Genomic DNA, 23544 nt, shown 5'->3' with positions numbered 1-23544 from the left:
ACCTTAGTACACCCAGATATCCCCTGGAAAAGACTCAGGTTCCACAGGTGTCCCAGGAGCCAGCCCGGAGCCAGAGCCGGGGACCCAGGCTCCTGCACAAAACCCTGCCTGCCTGCACGCCTGATTCGCCACCTGAGATAGAACTGTGGGCACCAGGGCACCAGTGAATGAGTTTCACTGTCCGGTGCAAACACGCAGGGAGGGAAACGGCTGGTCTGATCTCAGAGCACTCAGCCGACACCCCAGACCTGAAAAGGTCTCAGAAAAATTACCCAGTTTAGGCAGACACCCAGGCTCCCAAAGGCCAGAAAGGCAGACACAGGCAGTTTCTGCGCACCAGACAGCTGGCGGAGACTGAGCCGCCATCACTCAGCTATGCTCCAGACACAGGCAGTTTCTGCGGCCAGCCAGCTGGCTGAGACTAAGTAGTGTGCACCAGGGCAAAAAAAGAGACTGGGAGTCCCTGTCTCCAGAGAATCCACAGGGAAGGAAGGAAACTGTACTGACTTAAATCACCTAATCCTTCCCTGGAAAAAGACTAGCAGAAAGGCGGGGCTGAGCCACCATCACTCAGCTGTGCTCCAGACACAGGAACAAACAGTTTGCTGCGTGCCAGATGTCCAACTGGGTCACAGCAGCTGATCATTAAATTTACAACAAGAAACCCAGAAACAGAGCAGCTGTCCTCAGGACTTCCCTGGGTGAGAGGAGAACCCTCTCGACTAACAAAGACCACAGTTACCACTCAGGTCTCTATCCCTGAGGTGAGCAGCAGCAACTCCTGAAAAAACGCCAGCCATCCAGGGACTATACCCCAAAAGCTGAGAAGATATCCTTCAGGAAAAACCAGCTTTCTGCAAAGGGGATTCTTTCCACCACAGGATCCCCAGGAACCACCAGAAAATAACCCCAAACATCTAAGATAGCACAATGGGTAGAGGCCAGGGTAAAAGCTCAAGCAACAAAGACAGAGCAATATGGCATCTCCAGAACCCAGTTACCCAGGGGCAAGTAGCCCTGGACACCCCAGCATAACTGAAATCAAAGAATATGACCTAACAACTATGCTCATGAAGATGATAACAGAGGAAACAAATAAATACATAAAGACATAGAGGAAGATAAACTCAAACAGAATATTTCCATCCATAAAGAAATAGAGGAAGCTGCAGCCAAACAGTTTATGGCCTTTAGAAAGGAAATGCTTAAAGCACTGAATGAAATAAAACAGAGTTGAAGGAACTAAAAGAAAAACAGGAAACTACAATCAGACAGGTGAAGGAAGTAAACAAAACAACTCAAGACCTGAAGATAGAATTGGAAAAATTAAAGAAAACACAAATGGAAGAAATAATGGAGAGGAAGAATCTAGGGGAAGAAAACAGGAACTACAGACGTAAGCATAACCAACAGACTACAAGAGATAGAAGAAAGAATCTCAGGTGTAGAAGATAAAATGGAAGAAATCAATGTACCTGTCAAAGAAAATGTTAAATCCAAAAAATTCCTGACACAAACGATCCAAGAAATCCAAGACAATATGAAAAGACAAAACCTAAGAACAATAGGTATAGAGGAAAAAGAATCTTAGTGTCTGCTTTGAAACACTGCTAGGTAGAGTCTTTCAGATGCCTTTTGTGGTAGACTCCTGTCATAAGTTCAATGCACATCCCATTTGTCTTTCTAAATGAGGATTAATCACCTTCGCCTGTGTCCACTTTCTTGATTATCTCCTTTAGGTGTGTAGATTTCATTATGTTTATCATATCTTGTAGGTCTATATAAGCGAGTATATACCAAGTTTGTCTTTCTCCTTCTGGGATACTTCACTCAGAATGATCTTTTCTAGATCCCACCACTTGCCTGAAAATTTCATGATTTCCTCCTTTTTGATTGCTGAGTAGTATTCCATTGTGTAAAAATACCACAATTTCTGTATCCATTCTTCCGTTGATGGACATCTGGGTTGTTTCCAAGTTCTGGCTATTACAAATAAAGCTGCTATGAACATGGTTGAACAAATGTCCTTGTTGTGTACTTGAACAAATTTTGGGTATATACCTAGGAGTGGTATAGCTGGGTCTTGAGGTAGCACTACTCCTAGTTGGCTGAGAAAGCGCCAGATTGACTTCCAAAGTGGTTGAACCAGTTTACATTCCCACCAGCAATGGAGGAGGGTTCCCTTTTCTCCACAACCTCTCCAGCATGTGCTATCACTTGAGTTTTTCATCTTGGCCATTCTGATGGGTGTAAGGTGATATCTCAGGGTCGTTTTGATTTGCATTTCCCTAATGGCTAATGAGGTTGAGCATTTCTTTAAGTGTTTCTCTGCCATTCGACGTTCCTCTTTCGAGAATTCTCTGTTTAGCTCTGTTCCCCATTTTTTAAGTGGATTACTTGGTTTGTTGCTTTTCAGACTCCCTTCTCCAAGGCCCAGAAAATATTTTCAAGTTAAAGGAGAGTTAAAATCCCCAAGTTAAAGGGGAGGCCATTAAAAATACATGAGGCCTACAGAACACCTGAAAAATTTGACCAGAAAAGAAAATCCTCCTGCCACACAATAATCAAAACAGTAAGTACAGAACAAAGAAAAAATACTAAAAGCTGCAAGGGAAAAAGGCCAAGTAACATATAATGGCAAACCCAGTAGAATCATACATGACTTTTCAACAGAGACTATGAAAGCCAGAAGGGCCTGGACGAATATCATGCATACCCTAAGAGAACACAGAGGTCAGCCCAGGCTACTATACCCCGCAAAATGGAGGAAACAAGATATTCAATGACAAAAACAAATTTCAACAATACCTACAAACAAATCCAGCATTACAGAAGACACTGGAAGGGAACATACAACCCCCCAAAATTAGCTTCTTTCAAGAAAACACAGGAAATAATTAAACTTACTACAGTAAAACAAAAAGCAACCAAGCACACAACCTGATGACCACAGCCAACATCAAAATCAAGGGATCTAACAGCCACTGGTCATTAATCTCTCTCAACATCAATGGACTCAACTCTCCAATAAAAAGACACAGATTAACAAGTTGGATACTTAAACAAAACCCAGCAATCTGTTGCATACAAGAAACACACCTAAGACACAAAGATAGACATTGCCTGAGGGTAAAGGGTTGGAAGACGACTTTCCAAGCAAACAGACCCAAGAAGCAAGCAGGAGTAGCCATTCTAATTTCTGATAAAAATAGACTTTCAACCAAAATTAATAAAAAGAGATGGGGAAGGACACTTTATACTCATCAAAGGAAAATTCCACCAGGAAGACATCACAATCCTGAATATCTATGCCCCAAATACAAGAGCACCCACGTTTGTTAAAGAAACATTGATAAAATTTAAACCACATATAGATCCCCACACATTGATAGTGGGAGACTTCAACACCCCACTCTCAACAAAGGACAGGTCAACAAAACAGAAATTAAACAAAGACACAATGTCTCTGACAGAGGTCATGAATCAAATGGACCTAACAGACATTTACGGAACTTTACACATAAACACAAAAGACTTTCCCTTCTTCTCAGCACCTTATTGAACCTTCTCCAAAATAGACCATATAGTTGGTCACAAAGCAAGCCTCAACAGATACAAGAAGATTGAAATAATCCCTTGTATCTTGTCTGATCACCATGGAATAAAGCTGGACCTCAACAATAACAGAAATAGCAAAAAGCCTATACACACATGGAAACTGAACAACTTGTTACTAAATGACAGCTGGGTCAGGAAAGAAATAAAGAAAAAAATTAAACTATTTCTAGAAATCAATGAAAATGAAGACACAACATACCCAAACTTGTGGGACACAATGAAAGCAGTGCTAAGAGGAAAGTTCATAGCACTAGGTGCCTTCAAGAAGAAATTTGAGACAGCTCATTCAAGCAACTTAATGGCTCACTTAAAAACCCTAGAAAAAGAAGAAGCAGACACACCAAGAAGGAGTAGATGGCTGGAAATAATCAAACTCAGGGCTGAAATCAATCAATTGGAAACAAATAAAACAATTTCAAAGAATCACTGAAACCAAGAGCTGGTTCTTTGAGAAAATCAACACGATCAACAAACCCTTAACCAAGCTAACTAAAAGGCAGAGAGACACCACCCAAATCAACAAAATCAGAAATGAAAAGGGGGACATAACTATAGACACTGAGGAAATCCAAACAATCATTAGGACTTACTTCAAAAGTCTATATGCCACAAAATTTGAAAATCTGAATGAAATGAACAATTTTCTTGATCAATTTGACTTACCAAAGCTGAACCAGAACCAGGTAAATCAACTAAATAGTCCCATATCCCCCAAAGAAATAGAAGCAGTCATCAAAAGTCTCCCATCCAAAAAAAGCCCAGGACCAGATGGCTTCAGCGCAGAATTCTACCAGACCTTCAAAGAAGAGCTAACTCCAATTCTCTTCAAACTATTCCACAAAATAGAAACAGAAGGAACATTACCAAACTCATTCCATGAAGCCACAATCACCTTGGTACCTAAACCTCACAAAGACTCAACAAAGAAAGAGAATTTCAGGCCAATTTCCCTTATGAACATTGATGCAAAAATATTTGACAAAATACTTGCAAACCAAATCCAAGAACACATCAAAGATATCCACTGTGACCAAGTAGGCTTTATCCCAGGTATGCAGGGGTGGTTCAACATATGGTAATCCATCAATGTAATCCACCATATTAACAAACTGAAAGAAAAAAAACTACATGATAATCTCCCTAGATGCTGAAAAAGCATTTGACAAAATCCAACATCCATTAATGTTTAAAGTATTGGAAAGATCAGGGATACAAGGCACATATCTAAACATAGTAAAGGCGATATACAGCAAGACTATAGCCAACATCAAACTAAACGGAGAGAAACTTAAAGCAATCCCACTAAAATCAGAGACAAGGCAAGGCTGCCCACTCTCCCCATATCTCTTCAACATAGTGCTGGAAGTCCTTGCTAGAGCAATAAGGCAGTTGAAGGAGATCAAGGGGATACAGATTGGAAAAGAAGAAGCCAAATTATCACTATTTGCAGATGATATGATAGTATACGTGAGTGACCCCAAAAACTCCATCAGAGAACTCCTACAGCTGATAAACACCTTCAGCAAAGTGGCAGGGATACAAAATTAACTCAAAAAAATCAGTAGCCCTCCTGTATACAAAAGACAAAAGGGTTGAGAAAGAAATTGGGGAAACAACACACTTCACAATAACCACAAATGACATAAGGTACCTCGGGGTAACCCTAACCAAGGAAGTCAAAGACTTGTATGAAAAATATTTCAAGTCTCTGAAGAAAGAATTAGAAGAAGATATGAGAAGATGGAAAGATCTCCTATGCTCATGCCTTGGCAGGATTAACATAGTAAAAATGGCCATTTTACCAAAAGCAATCTACAGATTCAATGCAATTCCCATCAAATTACCAACACAATTCTTTACAGACCTGGAAAGAATAATTCTCAACTTCATATGGATTAACGCGAAACCCAGAATTGCTAAAACAATCCTCTACAATAAAAGATCTTTTGGAGGTATCTCCATCCCTGATCCTAAGTTGTACTATAGAGCAACAGTTATAAAAACTGCATGGTACTGGCATAGAAACAGAATGGTGGATCAATGGAACCGAACAGAAGACCCAGAAATAAACCCACACACTTATGGACACCTGATCTGTGACAAAGACGCCAAAACCATACAATGGAAAAAAGATAGCATCTTCAACAAATGGTGCTGGTCCAACTGGATGCCTACATGTAGAAAAATGAAAATAGATCCATACTTATCACCCCGCACAAACTGAAGTCCAGGTGGATCAAAGACCTCAACATAAAACCAGACACATGAAATCGGCTAGAAAAAAAAAGTAGGGAATACCCTAGAACTCATTGGTACAGGAGACAACTTCCTGAACAGAACACCAACAGCACATGCTCTAAGAGCAACAATCAATAAATGGGACCTCATGAAACTGAAATGCTTTTGTAAAGCAAAGCACACCGCCATCCAAACAAAACGAGTGCCTACAGATTGGGAAAGAATCTTCACCAACCCTTTATCTGACAGAGGACTCATATCCAGTATATATAAAGAACTAAACAAACTGAAAAGCAGCAAACCAAGTAATCCACTTAAAAAATGGGGAACAGAGGTAAACAGAGAATTCTCAATGGAGCAATATCGAATGGCAGAGAAGCACTTAAAGAAATGCTCAACCTCATTAGCCATTAGGGAAATGCAAATCAAAACAACCCTGAGATTTCACCTTACACCCATCAGAATGGCCAAGATGAAAAACTCAAGTGACAACACATGCTGGAGAGGTTGTGGAGAAAGGGGAACCCTTCTCCACTGCTGGTGGGAATATAAACTTGTACAACCACTCTGGAAAGCAATCTGGCACTTTCTCAGACAACTAGCAATATCACTTCCTCAAGATCCAGCCATACCACTCCTAGGCATATATCCAAAAGAGGCTCAAGTACACACACACAAAAAAAAGCTCAGCCATGTTTGTAGCAGCTTTATTTGTAATAGCCAGAAGCTGGAAACAGCCCAGATGCCCCTCAACTGAAGAATGGATGCAGAAATTGTGGTACATCTATACAATGGAGTATTACTCAGCAATGAAAAATAAGGAAATCTTGAAATTTGCAGGTAAATGTTGGGACCTGGTAAGGATCATCCTGAGTGAGCTGTCCCAGAAGCAAATAGACACACACGGTATATACTCACTCATATAGACATACAATGTAGGACAAACCCACTAAAAGCTATGCATCTAAAGAAACTAAGCAAGAGAGAGGACCCTAACTAAAATGTTCAATCCCCACCTGAAAGGCAAAGAGGATGGACATCAGAAGAAGAAGAAAACAGGAAACAACCTAGAAACCTGCTATAGAGGGCCTCTGAAAGCCAGAAGAAGAAAAGAGGAAACAAACTAGGAACCTACCACAGAGGGCCTCTGAAAGCCTCTGCAGTATAGACTGTCAAAGCAGATGCTGAGCCTGATGGCCAACTGTCGGGCAGAGTGAATGGAATTTTATGTAAGAAGTGGGAAATAGTAAGAGCTGGAGAGGACAGGAACTCCACCAGGAGAGCAACAGGAAAAGATAATTTGAACACAGGGAACTTCCCAGAGCCTCATACTCCAACCAAGGACTATTCATGGAGATAACCTAGAACCCCTGCACAGATGTAGCCCATGGCAGGTCAGTGTCCAAGTGGGTTACCTAGTAATGGGAAGATGGACTGCGTCTGACATAATCTGATTGGCCTGCTCTTTGATCACCTCCCCCTGAGGGGGTAGCAGCCTTACCAGGCCACAGAAGGGGATAATGCAGCCACTTTTGATGAGAACTTATAGACTAAGATCAGAAAGAAGAGGAGAACCTCCCCTATCAGTGGACTTGGGGAGGGGCATGCATGCAGAAACGGGAGGGAGGATGGGATCCAGAGGGGAGGCAGAGGGGCTTATGGGGGGATACAAAATAAATAAAGTGTAATTAATAAAAAATAAAAAAGTTAAAAAAAATTATTATACTTGTCACCTAATCATGTACAAGTAATGTACACCCACTTTTTAAAAGCAAAATTGATATTACATTTTGATATACAATTTAATTTTCCAATTAAATTTAATTTATACAATTAAATTTATTGTATAAATTTATTAAATTTAATTATTAAATTTATTTATTAAATTTAATTTATTAAATTATACAATTTAATTTATCTTTGTCTAAAGCAAAGATATATAACATAAATAATATGATTAACCATAAATTATGTAATTGGTATTAATTTATTTATTCTAAATACCATTATGCATGTAAGTAAAGTCATTCCAAAACTCAAAGGGTTGTTGAGAGAAAATATCATCTTTGTTCAAGCATATAACAAAAGACAAAATGGCCGAGAAAGAAATTAGGGAAACAACACCCTTCACAATAGCCACTAACCACATAAAGTACCTTGGGGTGACACTAACCAAGCAAGTGAAAGACCTGTTTGAGAAAAACTTCAAGTCTCTGAAGAAAGAAATTGAAGAAGATCTCAGAAGATGGAAAGATCTCCCGTGCTCATGGAATGGTAGGATTAACATTGTGAAAATGGCCATCCTGCCAAAAGCAATCTACAGATTCAATGCAATTCCCATCAAAATACCAACTCAATTCTTTACAGACCTTAAAAAAAAGATTCTCAGCTTCATATGGAGAAACAAAACACCCAGAATCTCCAAAACGATCCTGTACAACAACAGATCATCTGAAGGTATCTCCATCCCCGATCTCAAGTTGTACTACAGAGCAATAGTAATAAAAACTGCATGGTATTGGCATAAAAACAGAAAGGAGGATCAATGGAACCTCATAGAAGACCCAGAAATAAACCCACACACCTATGAATACTCGATATTTGACAAAGAAGCCAAAACCATTCAATGGAAAAAAGACAGCATCTTCAACAAATGGTGCTGGTCCAACTGGATGTCCACCTGCAGAAAAATGAAAATAGATCTATATTTATCACCCTGCACTAAACTAAAGTCCAAGTGGATCAAAGACCTCAACATAAAACCAGATACTCTAAATCTGTTAGAAGAAAAAGTGGGGAACAGCCTAGAACTCATTGGCACAGGAGACAACTTCCTGAACAGAACACCAACAGCACAGGCTCTAAGAGCAACAATCAATAAATGGGACCTCATGAAACTGAAAAGCTTCTGTAAAGCAAAGGACACTGTCATCAAAACAAAACGCCTGCCTACAGATTGGGAAAGAATCTTCACTAACCCTTTATCTGACAGAGGACTAATATCGAGTTTATACAAAGAACTAAAGAAGCTGAAAAGCAGCAAACCAAGTAATCCAATTAAAAAATGTGGAACAGAGCTAAACAGAGAATTCTCTGCAGAGGAATATCAAATGGCAGAAAAACACTTAAAGAAATGCTCATCCTCATTAGCCATCAGGGAAATGCAAATCAAAACGACCCTGAGATAAAATCTTACACCCATCAGAATGGCCAAAATGAAAAACTCAAGGGACAACACATGCTGGAGAGGTTGTGGAGAAAGGGGAACCCTCCTCCACTGCTGGTGGGAATGTAAACTGGTTCAACCACTCTGGAAATCTATCTGGCGCTTTCTAAGACAATTAGGAATAGTGCTTCCTCAAGACCCAGCTATACCACTGCTAGATATATACCCAAAGTTTGCTCAAGTACACAAAAGAGACATTTGCTCAACCATGTTTATAGCAGCTTTATTTGTAATAGCCAGAACCTGGAAACAACCCAGATGTCCATCAATGGAGGAATGGGTACAGAAATTGTGGTATTTTTACACAATCGAATACTACTCAGCAATCAAAAAGGAGGAAATCATGAAATTTGCAGGCAAATGGTGGGACCTAGGAAAGATCATCCTGAGTGAAATATCCCAGAAGGAGAAAGACAAACACGGTATATACTCACTTATATAGACCTATAAGATATGATAAACATAATGAAATCTATACACCTAAAAAAGATAATCAAGAGAGCGGACATGGGGTAAGATTATCAATACTCATTTTGAAAGACAGATGGGATGCACACTAAACATTGACAGGAGTCTACTGAGCGCATTTGAAAAACTCTAACTAGCAGTGTTTTCAAAGCAAAGACTCATGACCAAACTTTTGGCAGAGTACAGGGAATCATAAGAAAGAAGGGGAGTTAGTCTGATGAGGAAAGGATAGGAGCTCCACAAGGACCAAACATATCTGGGCACAGGGTCTTTTCTGAGACTGACATGCAACCAAGGACCATGTATGAATGTAACCTAGAACCTCTGCTCAGATGTAGCCTGTGGTAACTCAGTAACCAATTGGTTTCCCATAGTAAGGGGAACAAGGACTATTTCTAACAGGAACTCAATGACTGGCTTTTTGGCCTCCCCACCCCCCAAGGGAGGAGCAGTCCTGTTAGGCCACAGAGGAGAGCTTTGCAGCCAGTCCTGAAGATACCTGATAAAACAGGATCAGATGAATGGGGAGGAGGTCCCCCTATCAGTGGACTTGGCAAGGGGCACGGTGGAGATGAGGGAGGGAAGGACTGGGAGGGAATGAGGGATCGGGACATGGCTGGGATAAAGAGTTAATAAAATGTAACTGATAAAAAAAATAAAATTAAAAAAAAAAAAACAAATACCCTTAGTCTCAGTTCACTGACAGTCACAGCACAACCTAATTAGCCATTGTGGACTCTAACCGCGGGCTTCACGTGATATCTTGTCTTCTATGTATTTATAACTGTTAAAATGTCTATGCATGTTCTCCTCTGAGCAAGCATATCAAGAAAGCAAGTCATACTCTATGTTTTTTTTTTATTCAACATTATTTAAGTAAGTATGTTTTTACATGTCTGTGTCCTTCATTGTGAAGAGAAAGTGATTAAAAGCCTCTAATATGCAAATTCTGACCAGGCATGGTGGCACATAGCTATAATCCCAGTACCCGGGAGGCAGCGGCAAGCAGAGCTCAGTGAGTGTGAGGCCTAGACTAGAAAGAGAGTTCCAGGATAGCCATGACTCTGTCATACAGAGAAATACTGTCTCAAAAAAATAAACAAGCAAACAAACAAATGAAAGATAAATAAACAAATTCTGTGTTGACATCTACGTAAAGAATTAAAAATATCTGGTGTAAATGAATAGAATAACTATTATTAATTACTAAGTGTATATAATGTACAGAATTAATGAAAAGTCAAGAATGCATCTACTAGGTTGAGAAGAAATGCCAGAGAAAAGTCCCCATTAGGATCAATTTATTCTTGCACAAGTCTCTAAGAAAGTGTGATGGTTAACATTGTTGACCTGGCAGAATCTAGAACCACTTGGGGGATGAGCTATCAGGCACCACTATGGAGTACTTTAATTGATATCCAATGACCTTGTCTTAATTCTGTGCCATATAATTCTGTGAGGAATAAGGGACATATAAGGACAAACTGGACTGAGCACTGCATGCTTTCAGCTTTCATCTCTCTTTTCCTGATAATGAATGTAATATTCCATTGCTTCAATTATCTATTGCTTTGACACCCTGCTCATGATGTACTGTATCCTTGGACTGTGAATGAGAATAAAACCCCTATATTAAAACATTTAATTTCTCCAGAGTATTTTGTCACAACAACATGAAAATAAATGAAAACAGGAAGATATCCTTATGAGTCTTGAAGTATGATTCTGAATCTGACAAGAAGACATATCGAACCAGGACCTGGACCCCTTGCACAGATGTTTATCATAAGCAACTCAGTCTCCATGTGGATTCCCTAGTAAGGGGAGCAGGGGCTGTCTCTGACATGGACTCAGTGGCTGGCTCTTTGATCATCTTCCCCTGGGGGGGGAACAGACTGGCCAGGCCTTAGTGGAGGACAATGCAGCCAGTCTTGATGAGACCTGATAACTAGGGTCAGATGGAAGAGGAGAAGGACCTCCCCTATCAGTGGACTTGGAGGAAGACAATGCAGCCAGTCCTTATGAGACTAATATTTGAAAGTCAGATAGTAAGGGAGCAGGACTTCCTGTATTAGTGTACTAAGAGAGAGACAGAGGGAGAAGAGGGAAGGAAGGTGGGACTGGGAGGAGATTAGGGAGGGGCTACAGCGAGGATACAAAGTGAATAAATTGCAATAAATAATAAATCAATTTAAGAAAAAGAAGAAAAGAGAAGAGAAGAAAAAAAGAACCAGGAGTGTCAAAAAGAATGTTAAAATCCCTTAAATGACACTATTATATTCAGGAAAATTAGGATTCCCAGATTATGGAAGAAATTTATGTTTCAGATTAAAGTGAGAAAAAGATGAGACTACATTTACATAAGTAATTAAGTCATTTAAAGTCCTATGTCCTTGCTGAAGAGTGTAGTCTTAGGTTTTAAGATAATGTTAGATTGGGTTTAAGTCCCTGAGAAGAAATAATACCAATGTGGAAAGCATTGCGAACAGAATGGTGGCAGGTGGTGAGTGTGGGGCTAATGAAAACACAGTGACAATATCTCAGAAGAGAAGGAGTGAGGGTTTGAATGAGTCATGAGAGGTGAAGTTGGAGAATGTTCAGATATTAAAGTGACACAACTTTATGGCAAAGAATGCACTCACAGTAGGTCCCAGTCAGAGCTCTATGCAGAACCTTCGGTGTCTCAGTCACAAAAGGAACATAAAAGTAATCGATTGGTAAAGCAATAATTAATCCAGTTTCCCTAAACAGTAGTAGCAGTGATTTTCCCTTTCATAATCATGCTGTTGCATATATAAATAAACAAGTATACCAATTTCATTTTAATTCACTCAGGCATAGTGTGTGTAGATCTTGGAATGTGTAAGCCAATGGGAATCCTCATCTCCATGTAAGGGTGAGTGACAGACAAACTAGGGTCACTCTGAATTTGTAATCTGTCTTAATGTTTCTCAAAAATGAACCATTGAAGTTCATCTTCCATGGAAACAAATAAGTTTATTTAGAGAAAAATTGTGGAAATATGAGTTTTTGAAACAAGGACCAAATATAACTGGGCTCAGGGGTATTTTCTGAGATTGTTTCTCCAACCAAGGACCATGAATGGATATAACCTAGAACCCCTGCTCATATATAGCCCATCACAGCTCAGTTTCCAAGTAGATTCCCTAGTTAGGGGAACAGGGACTGTCTCTGACATGAACTCAGTGGCTAGCTCTTTGACACCCCTCCCCTGAGGGAGGAGCAGCATTGCTAGGCCACAGAAAAGGACATTGTAACCAGCCCTGAAGAGGCCTGATAAGCTAGGTTCAGATGGAAGGGGAGGAGGACCTCCCCCATCAGTGGACTTAGAGAGGGGCAGGAAGGAGATAAGGGAGGGAGGGTGGGATTGGGAGGGAATGATGAAGGGGGCTACAGCTGGGATACAAAGCGAATAAACTGTAATTAATATAAAAATAATAAAGAAAAAAGAAATATAAAAAAGAATGAGATTAATGAATTATTATGCTGTAAACTAAAGTGTTGATATTTTCAATTTGGTAAATTTGTGTATTTTTAATGACCAACTCAAGATGATATAAAAACGTGATGAGTAAAGCACATATGAAAATTGATCTATCCAGTTTGTTCTAGGAGAAAAAGAAAATATTTATTTTCTTATTCAGACACTTACTTCTACAACCTTAAAGAGCATTGGATAATTTTTTAACTTGTATATTTTATATTAATTTTTTATTTTTATATATTAATTACAGTTTATTCATTTTGTATTCCAGCTGTAAATCTATCCCTCTTTCTCTCCCCATCCCACTCTCCTTCCCTCATCTCCTCCCATGACCCTTTCCAAGTCCACTGATAGTAGAGGTCTTCCTCCCCTTCCATCTGACCCTAGCTAATCAGGTCTGCAACCAGTCCTGATTAGACCTAATAAGCACTGGGTAAATTATAAGCAAAATCCAATAGCAATAGCCACAGTTCACTTAAAATGCTCTTCATTTAATTTTCAGTTTCTTAACTCTATACTCACTGAGACCTTATGTACATTTACAAATACTTTATCTAAATAACACATTGCAGCTGACTGAATTCTGAAGAATAAAGGAGTATCATATTGTCATGGAATAAGACAGACATTAAGAGTTTTGCAAATATATAAGAAAAATCACATTACTGGGGATACTCATTTTACTTTTAAAACAATTCCTTTTATTTTTAAATACCATTTATTGCGCAAAAATAATGTTGCATGCCCTTAATCTCAACCCTGGTCAGGGGGGACAGAATAAGAAGAAGGCTGTAGATTTCTGTGAGATCAAATCCTGTAAACAGGCCAGTCAGAAGTACATGGGGAGACATTGTCTACAATAAATGAATACATATTAAAAAGTAAAAATAAAAATGAAATCAACCCAAACAGGTGTGCATGGACCTTCTGAATCTCAAATCCACACCACACTCTGTGACAGGACTAAGGCATACTATCACTAGGTCACAAATTGAAGGAATAAAATACTCTGAGTTCATATTTTTGGTTAGTTGGAAATGGGCACTGCCATGCTCTTCACAACATTTCCAGAACAAACAAACATGATTTGGGAAAAATAAATATCATTTCTTCACCATAAAATGAAAGTGCTACTACTTTTAAACATATAAATAAGGAACTTTAGATTTTTAATTTTTTTTGATCGAGTCAACTTACCAAAGCTGAATCAAGACCAGGTAAATCAATTAAATAGTCCTATATCCCCTAAGGAAATAGAAGTTGTCATCAAGTCTCCCATCCAAAAAAAGCGCAGGACCAGATGGTTTCAGCACACAATTCTACCAGACCTTTAAAGAAGAGCTAACTCCAATTCTCTTCAAACTCTCCCACAAAATAGAAACAGAAGGAACACTACCAAACTCAGTCGATGAAGCCACAGTCATCTTGGTACCTAAACGTCACAAAGACCCAACAAAGAAAGAGAATTTCAGGCCAATCTCCCTTATAAACATTGATGCAAAAATACTTAACAAAATATTTGCAAACTGAATCCAAGAACACATCAAAGATATCCACTATGACTAAGTAGTCATCATCCTAGGTATGCAGGGGTGGTTCACTATAAGGAAATCCATCAATGTAATCCACCATATAAACAAACTGAAAGAAAAATAAAACATGAAAATCTCCTTAGATGCTGAAAAAGCATTTGACAAAATCCAACATCCATTTATATTTAAAGTATTGGAGAGATCAGGGATACAAGGCATATACCTAAACACAGTAAAGGCAATATACAGCAAGCCTATAGCCAATATCAAACTCAATGGAGAGAAACTTAAAGCAACCCCACTGAAATCAGGGACAAGGCAAGGCTGCCCACTCTCTCCATATCTCTTCAACATAGTTCCGGAAGTCTTTGCTAAAGCAATAAGACAATTGAAGGAGATCAAGGTGATACAAATCAGAAAGGAAGAAGTCAAAATATCAGTATTTGCAGATGATATGATAGTATACTTGAGTGACCTCAAAAATTTTACCAGGGAACTCCTACAGCTGATAAACACCTTCAGCAAAGTGGCCAGATACAAAATTAACTCTAAAAAAATCAGTAGCCCTCTGGTATACAAAAGACAAAAGGGCTGAGGAAGAAATTAGGGAAACAGCACCCTTCACAATAGCCACAAAGGACATAAAGTACCTTGGTGTGAACCTAACCAAGCAAGTCAAACACTTGTATGAAAAACAAAACCAAACAAAACAAAACAAAAAAAAAACTTCCAGTCTCTGAAGAAAGAATGAGAAGTTATCAGAAGATGGAAAGATCTCCCATGCTCATGGTTTGGCAGGATTAACATAGTAAAAATGGCCATTTTACGAAAAGCAATCTACAGATTCAATGCTATTCCCATCAAATTACTAACACAATTCTTTACAGACCTGGAAAGAAAAATTCTCAACTTCATATGGAATAACAAGAAACTGAGAATTGCTAAAACAATCCTCTACAATAAAAGATCTTCTGGAGGTATCTCCATCCCTGATCTCAAGCTGTACTATAGAGCAACAGTTATAAAAACTGCATGATACTGGCATATAAACAGAATGGTGGATAAATGGAACTGAATAGAAGACCCATAAATAAACCCACACACTTATGGACACCTGAATTTTGACAAAGATGCCAAAATCATACAATGGAAAAAAGCATGTTCAACAAATGGTGCTGGTCTAACTGGATGTCTACATGTAGAAAATGCATATAGATCCATACTTATCACCGTGCACAAAGCTAAAGTCCAAGGGGATCAAAGACCTCAACATAAAACCAGACACATTAAATCGGTTAGAAGAAAAAGTGGGGAAGACCCTAGAACTCATTGGTACAGGAGACAACTTCCTGAACAGAACACCAACAGCACAGGCTCTAAGAGCAACAATCAATAAATGGGACCTCATGAAACTGAAAAGCTTCTGTAAAGCAAAAGACACTGTTGTCAGAACAAAACGACAGGCAACAGACTGGGAAAGGTTCTTCACTAACCTTATTTATGAGAGAGGGCTAATATCCATTATATATAAAGAACTAAAGAAGTTAAACAGCAAAAAATCAAGTAATCCAATTAAAAAATGTGGAACAGAGCTAAACAGAGATTTCTCGATTGAGGAATATCAAATGGCAGAGAAACACTTAAAGAAATGCTCAATGTCATTAGCTATCAGAGAAATGCAAATCAAAGGACCCTGAGATTTCACCTTATGCCCACCAGAATGGCCAAGATAAAAAACTCAAGTGACAACACATGCTGGAGAGTGTGGAGAAAGCAGAATCCTCCTGCACTGCTGGTGGAATGTAAACTTGTACAACCACTCTGGGAATCAGACAACTAGGCACTTTCTCAGACAATCAAGAATAGTGCTTCCTCAAGATCCAGCTATACCACTCCTAGGCATATATCCAAAAAGCCTCAAGAACACAATAAGGACATTTGCTCAACCATGTTTGTAGCAGCTTTATTTGTAATAGTCAGAAACTGGAAACAACCCATATGCCCCTCAACTGAGGAATGGATACAGAAATTGTGGTACATCTACACAATGGAGTACTACTCAGCAATTAAAAACAATATGCAGGTAAATGGTGGGAATTGGAAAAGGTCATCCTGAGTGAGCTATCCCAGAAGAAGAAAGACACACACGGTATATACTCACTCATATAGACACATAATATAGGATAAACCTACTAAAATCTGTATACCTAAAGAAACTAATCAAGAGGGAGGACTCTGGCTAAAATGCTCAATCCCCATCCATAAAGGCAAAGAGGATGTACATTAGAAGAAGGAGAAAACAGGGAACAAGTTAGGAGCCTGCCACTGTTTGCCTCTGAAAGGCTCTACCCTTGCAGACTATCAAAGCAGATGCTGAGACTTATGGCCAACCTTTGGGTAGAGTGCAGGGAATCTTATGAAAGAAGTGGGAAATAGTAAGACATGGAGAGGACAGGAGGTCCACAAGGAGAGCAACAGAACCGAAAAATCTGAGCACAGGGGTCTTTCCTGAGACTGATACTCCAAACAAGGACTATGCATGGAGATAGCCTAGAACCCCTGCACAGATGTAGCCCATAGTAGTTCAGTGTCCAAGTGGGTTCCATAGTAATGGGAACAGGGACTGCCTCTGACATGAACCGATTGGCCTGCTCTTTGATCATCTCCCCCTGAGGGGGAAGCAGCCTTACCAGGCCACAGAGAAGACAATGCAGCCACTCCTGATGAAACCTAATAGACTAGGATCAGAAGGAAGGAAAAGAAGACCTCCCCTAACAGTGGACTTGGGGAAGGGCATACGTGGAAAAGGAGGAGGAAGGGAGGGATTGGGAAGGAAGGAAGGAGGGAGCTACAGGGGGGATACAATGTGAATGAAATGTAATTAATAAAAAATTAAAAATTAAAAAATCAAAAATAAAAGCACAGAGTATGAATCTTACCTATAAATTTATTGTAAACAATAAATAAATTTAATTAATGATACTAAAAAAAATAAGGAGCTTTAAGATCAAATATGTACTATAATATCATATATATTTATATATAAATAAGCATTAATTTTGATGAATAGGTAAAATTTGAAACTGTCTTTCTTTTCCACTCCTTATTTACACCCCAAGTGACATCCTGTGATGTTGCCACCCAAGAACTCACATACTAAATATGTAGGGGTGAATTGGAGAAGAGGGAATAAGGGTAAGATTTGGTCATACTGTGTTCATGCATAAAATTCTCACACAATAAAAAATAACAGAAATCTTCTCCAGAGCCTTTATCTCACTATTGTGTTTTTGATTATTATATTTATTAGTGTATGTGTGTGTGTGTGTGTATGTATACATGAGTGTAGTGCCCATAGAGGGCAAAAGGCGGTCTTGGATTCCCCAGAAGCTGGCATTATTAGAGTTTGTGACCCTTCTAATGTGGGCTCTGTTAATCAAAGTTGGGTATTCTTTAAAAGAATTACGCACTCTCTTCTGTATATCCCTAGAGAAAAGGTTATCTTTCATCTTTGACATTTGTGTATGTAAGCTCACGAATTACTTAATGATAAACTCCTAAATGACAGTACAATAACATCAGTAACCAAAAATCCTTCACTTATGTTTCAGTGTCTTGTACTTCACAAACCTAAATATTTTACATTGTTGGCCAATACACCTGCTGCCTGAGACCTAAGTAGCTTAAATTATTTTAGTTCCATGTTAACGTCATGTTTATTTCATTTACTTTAATGTTTTGATTAAAAAATGTAAGCACTATGATATTCTGTTATAGAAATGTAAAAAAAAAACAATTTTCAAAAATACATATAAAAATTTTAAATTAAAAAATTTTAGAATTGAAAACTCCATGATTTCACAATTTTAATTGTTTTATGTTGCATTGATAGTTTTTAGAATAATAACATACATAGTTTTATTTTAAATCACTAAAAAGTATTTTAAAAGTTGTACTTCATTAAGTATATACCTTTACCTACAATATTGTAAATTTAAATAATATTGATAGCGAAAAAATGAAGACAAGAATTTAAGATTTGTTAGATTTTTTCTCTTTTTTGCTTTCGTAATTTTTATTTTTATATTAATTACAGTTTATTTACTTCGTATCCCAGATGTAGCCCCCTACCTCATTCCCTCCCAATCGCACCCTCCCTCTCTCATCTCCTCCTTGCCTCTCTCTAAGTCCATTGATAGGGTAGGTCCTCCTCCCCTTCTATCTGTCCCTCCCTAGCTTATCAGGTCTCATCCAAACTGGCTGCATTGTCTTCCTCTGTAGGAGAAAATAAAAAAAAAAAAAAAAAAAAAAAAAAACAGGACAGGAGCCTACCACAGAGGGCCTCTGGCAGACTCTACCTAGCAGTGTATTAAAGCAGATGCTGAGACTCATAACCAAATCTTGGGCAGAGTGCAGGGAATCATACGAAAGAAGGGGGAATTAGTAAGACCTGGATAGGACAAGAGCTCCACAAGGAGAGCAGCAGAACCAAAATATCTGGGCACAGGTGTATCTTCTGAGACTGATTCTCCAACAAAGGACCATGTTTGGTTGTAACCTAGATCCCCTGCTCAGATGTAGCCCATGGCAGCTCAGTCTCCAAGTGGGTACCCTACTAAGGGGAACAAGAACTGTTTCTGACATGAACTCAGTGGCTGGCTCTTTGATCTCCCCCTGCCAAAGGGAGAATTTATTAGATCTTAACCTAAATAGTTAAGATTGAGATTCTTTTAGAAATCAAATTTTATATTTCTCATTGGTGTTTTTCTTTCCTTGCCTCTCCTTAAATTCTTACATGAAAGAGGGTAAATCATCATACTGTTGATGGACAAACAAACAAACAAAAACAAAAAAACAGAAACCCTTATTTATTCCAGAAACTATAAAAACGGTCTGCTTGCAGATGCTCTCTGTGTTTCTAAATGTAAAATTTCCAGGAGAGGAAGCCTCTGTTTGAACTCTATCAGTTGTCAGATTGCCTGAGGCTCTGATAATAGGCATTCCTTAGTGCCTAAGACATATCTCAAATGCATCTATCATATTAGGTTTTTGATTTTTGCTATGGTGATAAAAAATAAAGTCCATAATATCTGCTATGGTATTAGCCTACATTTGTAAATAAAAATGTTTGTGAAAGGCTCCTGACATGATTGGGTTTTTATATAATTTGCTTAGTATGTATAAACATTTTATATAACTCTGCAACAGTACATGACATTTATTCTCACATTTTACATTAATTCTTAAGAAACACGTATTCATTCTTTTTAGACTCAGTTGGACAATATTATTTGTTTAGGTGGAGCTAATAATGTCTGGAAATAATATCTCTTTTCAAATATAACTTCAATTTATTTTCTTAGAGGAAAATTGGTTTTAAACACAACTTCAGTCAATTATCCAATCATTTAAAAATTAAAGAGCTATACTACATATTTGAGAACATGCTTTGGTGTGCTTGAAATATAATATGTTAGTCACTGTTCCAAAAGGGAATTTTCCTCTTTCTCCAAAGAGTGTTACTCCTCAAAAGTAATGAAATATTGGTGTGCAGTTCTTGCTTGGAAGGGAAACTACTTTCATGTAGGTGATAGATAGGAAGAAGATTTATAAGTAGATGATGGAATGTGTATGCACACATACAAATAAATGCTTATACTAATGACAATTTTATTATATCTAAAATAACTATTAATACAATTTTAATGCTTCATGTTAATCTTAAGACTACCACAAGAGAAAAGCAGACATGAACAATGTTGTATGAGAATTCTCTTGGATTTCACAGACCATGACTTGTCTGTGGTATTACAGATTGAAGCCACTAAAAGTCATCAAAGGATAGGTGAAAAGTAGAGCATAAGCCTCTTAAAATGATAACTACATAATTTTATTTTGCATATGCCATTTTATATAAGTAAAGACTTTGGTCAGGAACTGATTATTTTAACTGTGCCTAGATTATGGAATCCTGATCAATATTAGCAGTGTTATTTTCAAATATAAGGAAGAAATTATGAAATAATCTTGTGTATTGTACTTAAAGCAGAGTATGATTTATTTTAATAGTTCCAAGTTTGATAATTCTAAACTCTATTGAGTTTAATGGAGTTTAAGTTCTTAACATAATTGGATTTTTAAATTATTTGTCAAAAAATTGAAGCATGTATGATAAAATGAAAGCATTGTTAGTTATACAAGGAAGTCAAAAGAGAGGATTTTTATCAAAGAAGTTACCTTACACTGATCCCACTCTAAAGACCAGTAAGTACAGAAGTGAAATATCTATCTGTACATTAGAGCCAGTTCTGTCTCACCTGCTCACTTGGTTGTGTAGCACTGGGTAGTTATTGTAATGGCTGGTTTCATGTGTCAGCTTGACACAGAGAGGAAGGAGCTTCAGTTGAGGAAATGCCTCCAGGAGATCCAGCTGTAAGGCATTTTCTCAATTAGTGAGCAATGGGGGAGGGCCCAGCCCATGGTGAGTGATACCATCCCTGGGCTGATAGTCCTGAGTTCTAGAAGAAAGCAGGCTAAGCAGACTATAGGAAGCAAGCCAGTAAGCAGCATCCCTCCTTTGCCTCTGCATCAGGTCCTGCCTCTAAGATCCTGCCCTCTTTGGGTTCCTGTCCTGATTACCTTCACTGATGAACAGCAATGTAGAAGTAAGCCAAATATAACCCTTTCCTCAACAACTTGCTTTTTGGTCTATTGCGGGAATAGAAAGCTAACTAAGACATTTTCTGATCATCAAGTTTCTTTACTTTCTTACAGTGATGGCCCTGAGCTCATTGGGAATTCATCAAAGTTGTATAAATCAGGTTGAAGATTCTAGGCCATGGAAAGGCTCATTTCCTCATTAGTAGTGTGGCTATTAAAATATATAATAGAGGTGGAATAGTAACTAGAATATACTGTGCACATGTGCAAAACTGTCAAATAACAAAATTCATTGATAAATAAACAAAAGATCATATCATGAAGAAAAGTTCAGCATGCATCAATATCCCTCCTTAGAGTAATTTTATTTCCAAGATCCTTTAGTGCTCTTGGTATCAGAGAGCTAACAATCATTAGATGTATTTCTTTTGGGTTCGTGCTTTTGAAAATGATTGATACGCAAGTTCCAAAACTATTCTTTCACACACTAGAGGCCTGGAATGTTAAATTTTCTATTTAGCCTATAGACAGGAGTCAGATGCTGTGTTGCTTCATCTTGTCTAGAACTTGTATGATCTGAGAGTGTTCGAGAGAGACTTGTTGCTAAACCTCATCAATATTCAACAGATATTTAATGAGAACTCTCTTTGTATCAAATTGTTATTGCTTTCTGTGGATGCAGAATTAATGACAGCACAGCTTCCATGAAACTATTCTGAATTATCGTTAGACTATTTCAAATATAGCGATCAATATGAGCTCTAATCAAAACTGAAAGCCTAATAGAATACATTGTTTTCTTTTTTACTGTTTGTGGATAGAGTTATTTCAAAATTAGTACAATGACCCATTGGGAAGTGCTTAGGGGCTTATGGCAGTGATAATTGGCCATTTTGTTTAAAGCACTGTAATGTAACACATATACTATACATTAAAATAAAAGTTCTTTTCTTGTTCAAGATATAGTTCAGTGGTAGAATGTTCTCTTAGCCTTTACAAGGCTCTGGGGGCCTATCCCCAGAATTTGAAAAGTAAAAAGAAAAAATATTTTTCTCTTTCAAGGTAACTGAACTGCACAACATCAAAAATATAACCAGGCTGCCTCGAGAGACAAAGAAGCATGCAGTGGCAATTATCTTTCATGACGAAACGTCAAAGACATTTGCTTGTGAGTCAGGTAAGCAATTTCAGGCCCATCTACAGCTTGAGGAGATTGAGTTGCTTCAGAGACAACGACTCAGATAGGTGAAGCCACATGGAAGTCTGAATAGGATGGCATATTGTAATGAGAATGTGGGGTAGCAAGCTTTGCAAGAAGCTTGACATACTGATGTAATGTAGAAACACATGTGTTGGGTTTCCACTGTCTTGTCTTTGTCTGGAGCTTTGTTGCCAGGTGGCCTGTGGACTATTGGGCTTTTGTTCAACCTTTGAGAATTTATTTAACAGTACCTGGGAGATATTAAAGGTCATCTTATGATTTGTATTCTGGGTTTGGCAAAGTAGAGCTCTGAAGCATTTTCTAGTGTAATAGTAACTCTGTCATGAGAAAGCTCACCTAAGATCAGCCTGTCTCCCCAGACACTTGAGAATAGAACTTTACATAATGTATTGTTTTCATGGAATTTTGATACTATAAATCAATGTATTTTAGATTAAATTTTAGCATGCCAGTTCATAAAACATTATGACATTATGCAGACACAAGCAGTTTGTCATTTGAACCTACAGTATTTTTCATGGAGTAATCCCTGTGTTTTGTAACATATTAGTCAGTTTATTGCCTTTTAAAGACTCAGCTCAATGAAATGCTGTATTTGTTCTGTAATGGATATCTATAGAAAGGATGTCCAAAATATCTAAAGCCTTGAAAGATGTGAATTTAAAATAATAGTGAGGTTTTTAGGAAAGCTTTGATATAATTTTAAAGGATAGATATGACTTAAAGTTTATCAGTTTAATTAATACAAGAATATATTCAAAGAGCCATAAATCACTCTTTGGTTTCCTATCAGCTGGCTCTCAAATAAGGTTCAAAATATGAGAAAACATACAACATGCTTCTTTTCACCTTTTAATTTTCTAAAACATTTGTAAGAGTGCATATTCTCTGTGAATGCTCATATTCTATACATATGTATATAGTGTTGTGTGGTATGTTTTTCCAAATTGCAACATTTCCTAGGAACTGCAATATTTGCTCCAGGAGAAAAGAAAGGCTCATGAGCCTCAGGAGATAAATAAAAGCTCACCAAAGGTCGCATATAAAGGTGTGGGTGGGGAAAAAACACATCACA

At 38.0% G+C, this 23544-nt stretch overlaps 1 protein-coding gene across 1 annotated transcript in view; it reads left to right on the top strand.

The window, feature by feature from the left end:
• Nucleotides 1–23544, top strand: part of Dok6 (docking protein 6) — a 337303-nt gene that overhangs the window by 26234 nt on the left and 287525 nt on the right. Inside the window, exon 3 of the mRNA XM_055598745.1 lies at nucleotides 22310–22424. Coding sequence (XP_055454720.1) covers nucleotides 22310–22424 — 115 coding nt within the window. The remainder of the gene's footprint in view (nucleotides 1–22309; nucleotides 22425–23544) is intronic.

This window comes from Psammomys obesus, unplaced genomic scaffold (assembly GCF_907164565.1).
Source record: "Psammomys obesus unplaced genomic scaffold, mPsaObe1.curated_primary_1811, whole genome shotgun sequence".
Taxonomy (NCBI): domain Eukaryota; kingdom Metazoa; phylum Chordata; class Mammalia; order Rodentia; family Muridae; genus Psammomys; species Psammomys obesus.
The sequence above is the reverse complement of the archived record's forward strand: the minus strand, read 5'-3'. Positions and strand labels throughout refer to the sequence as shown.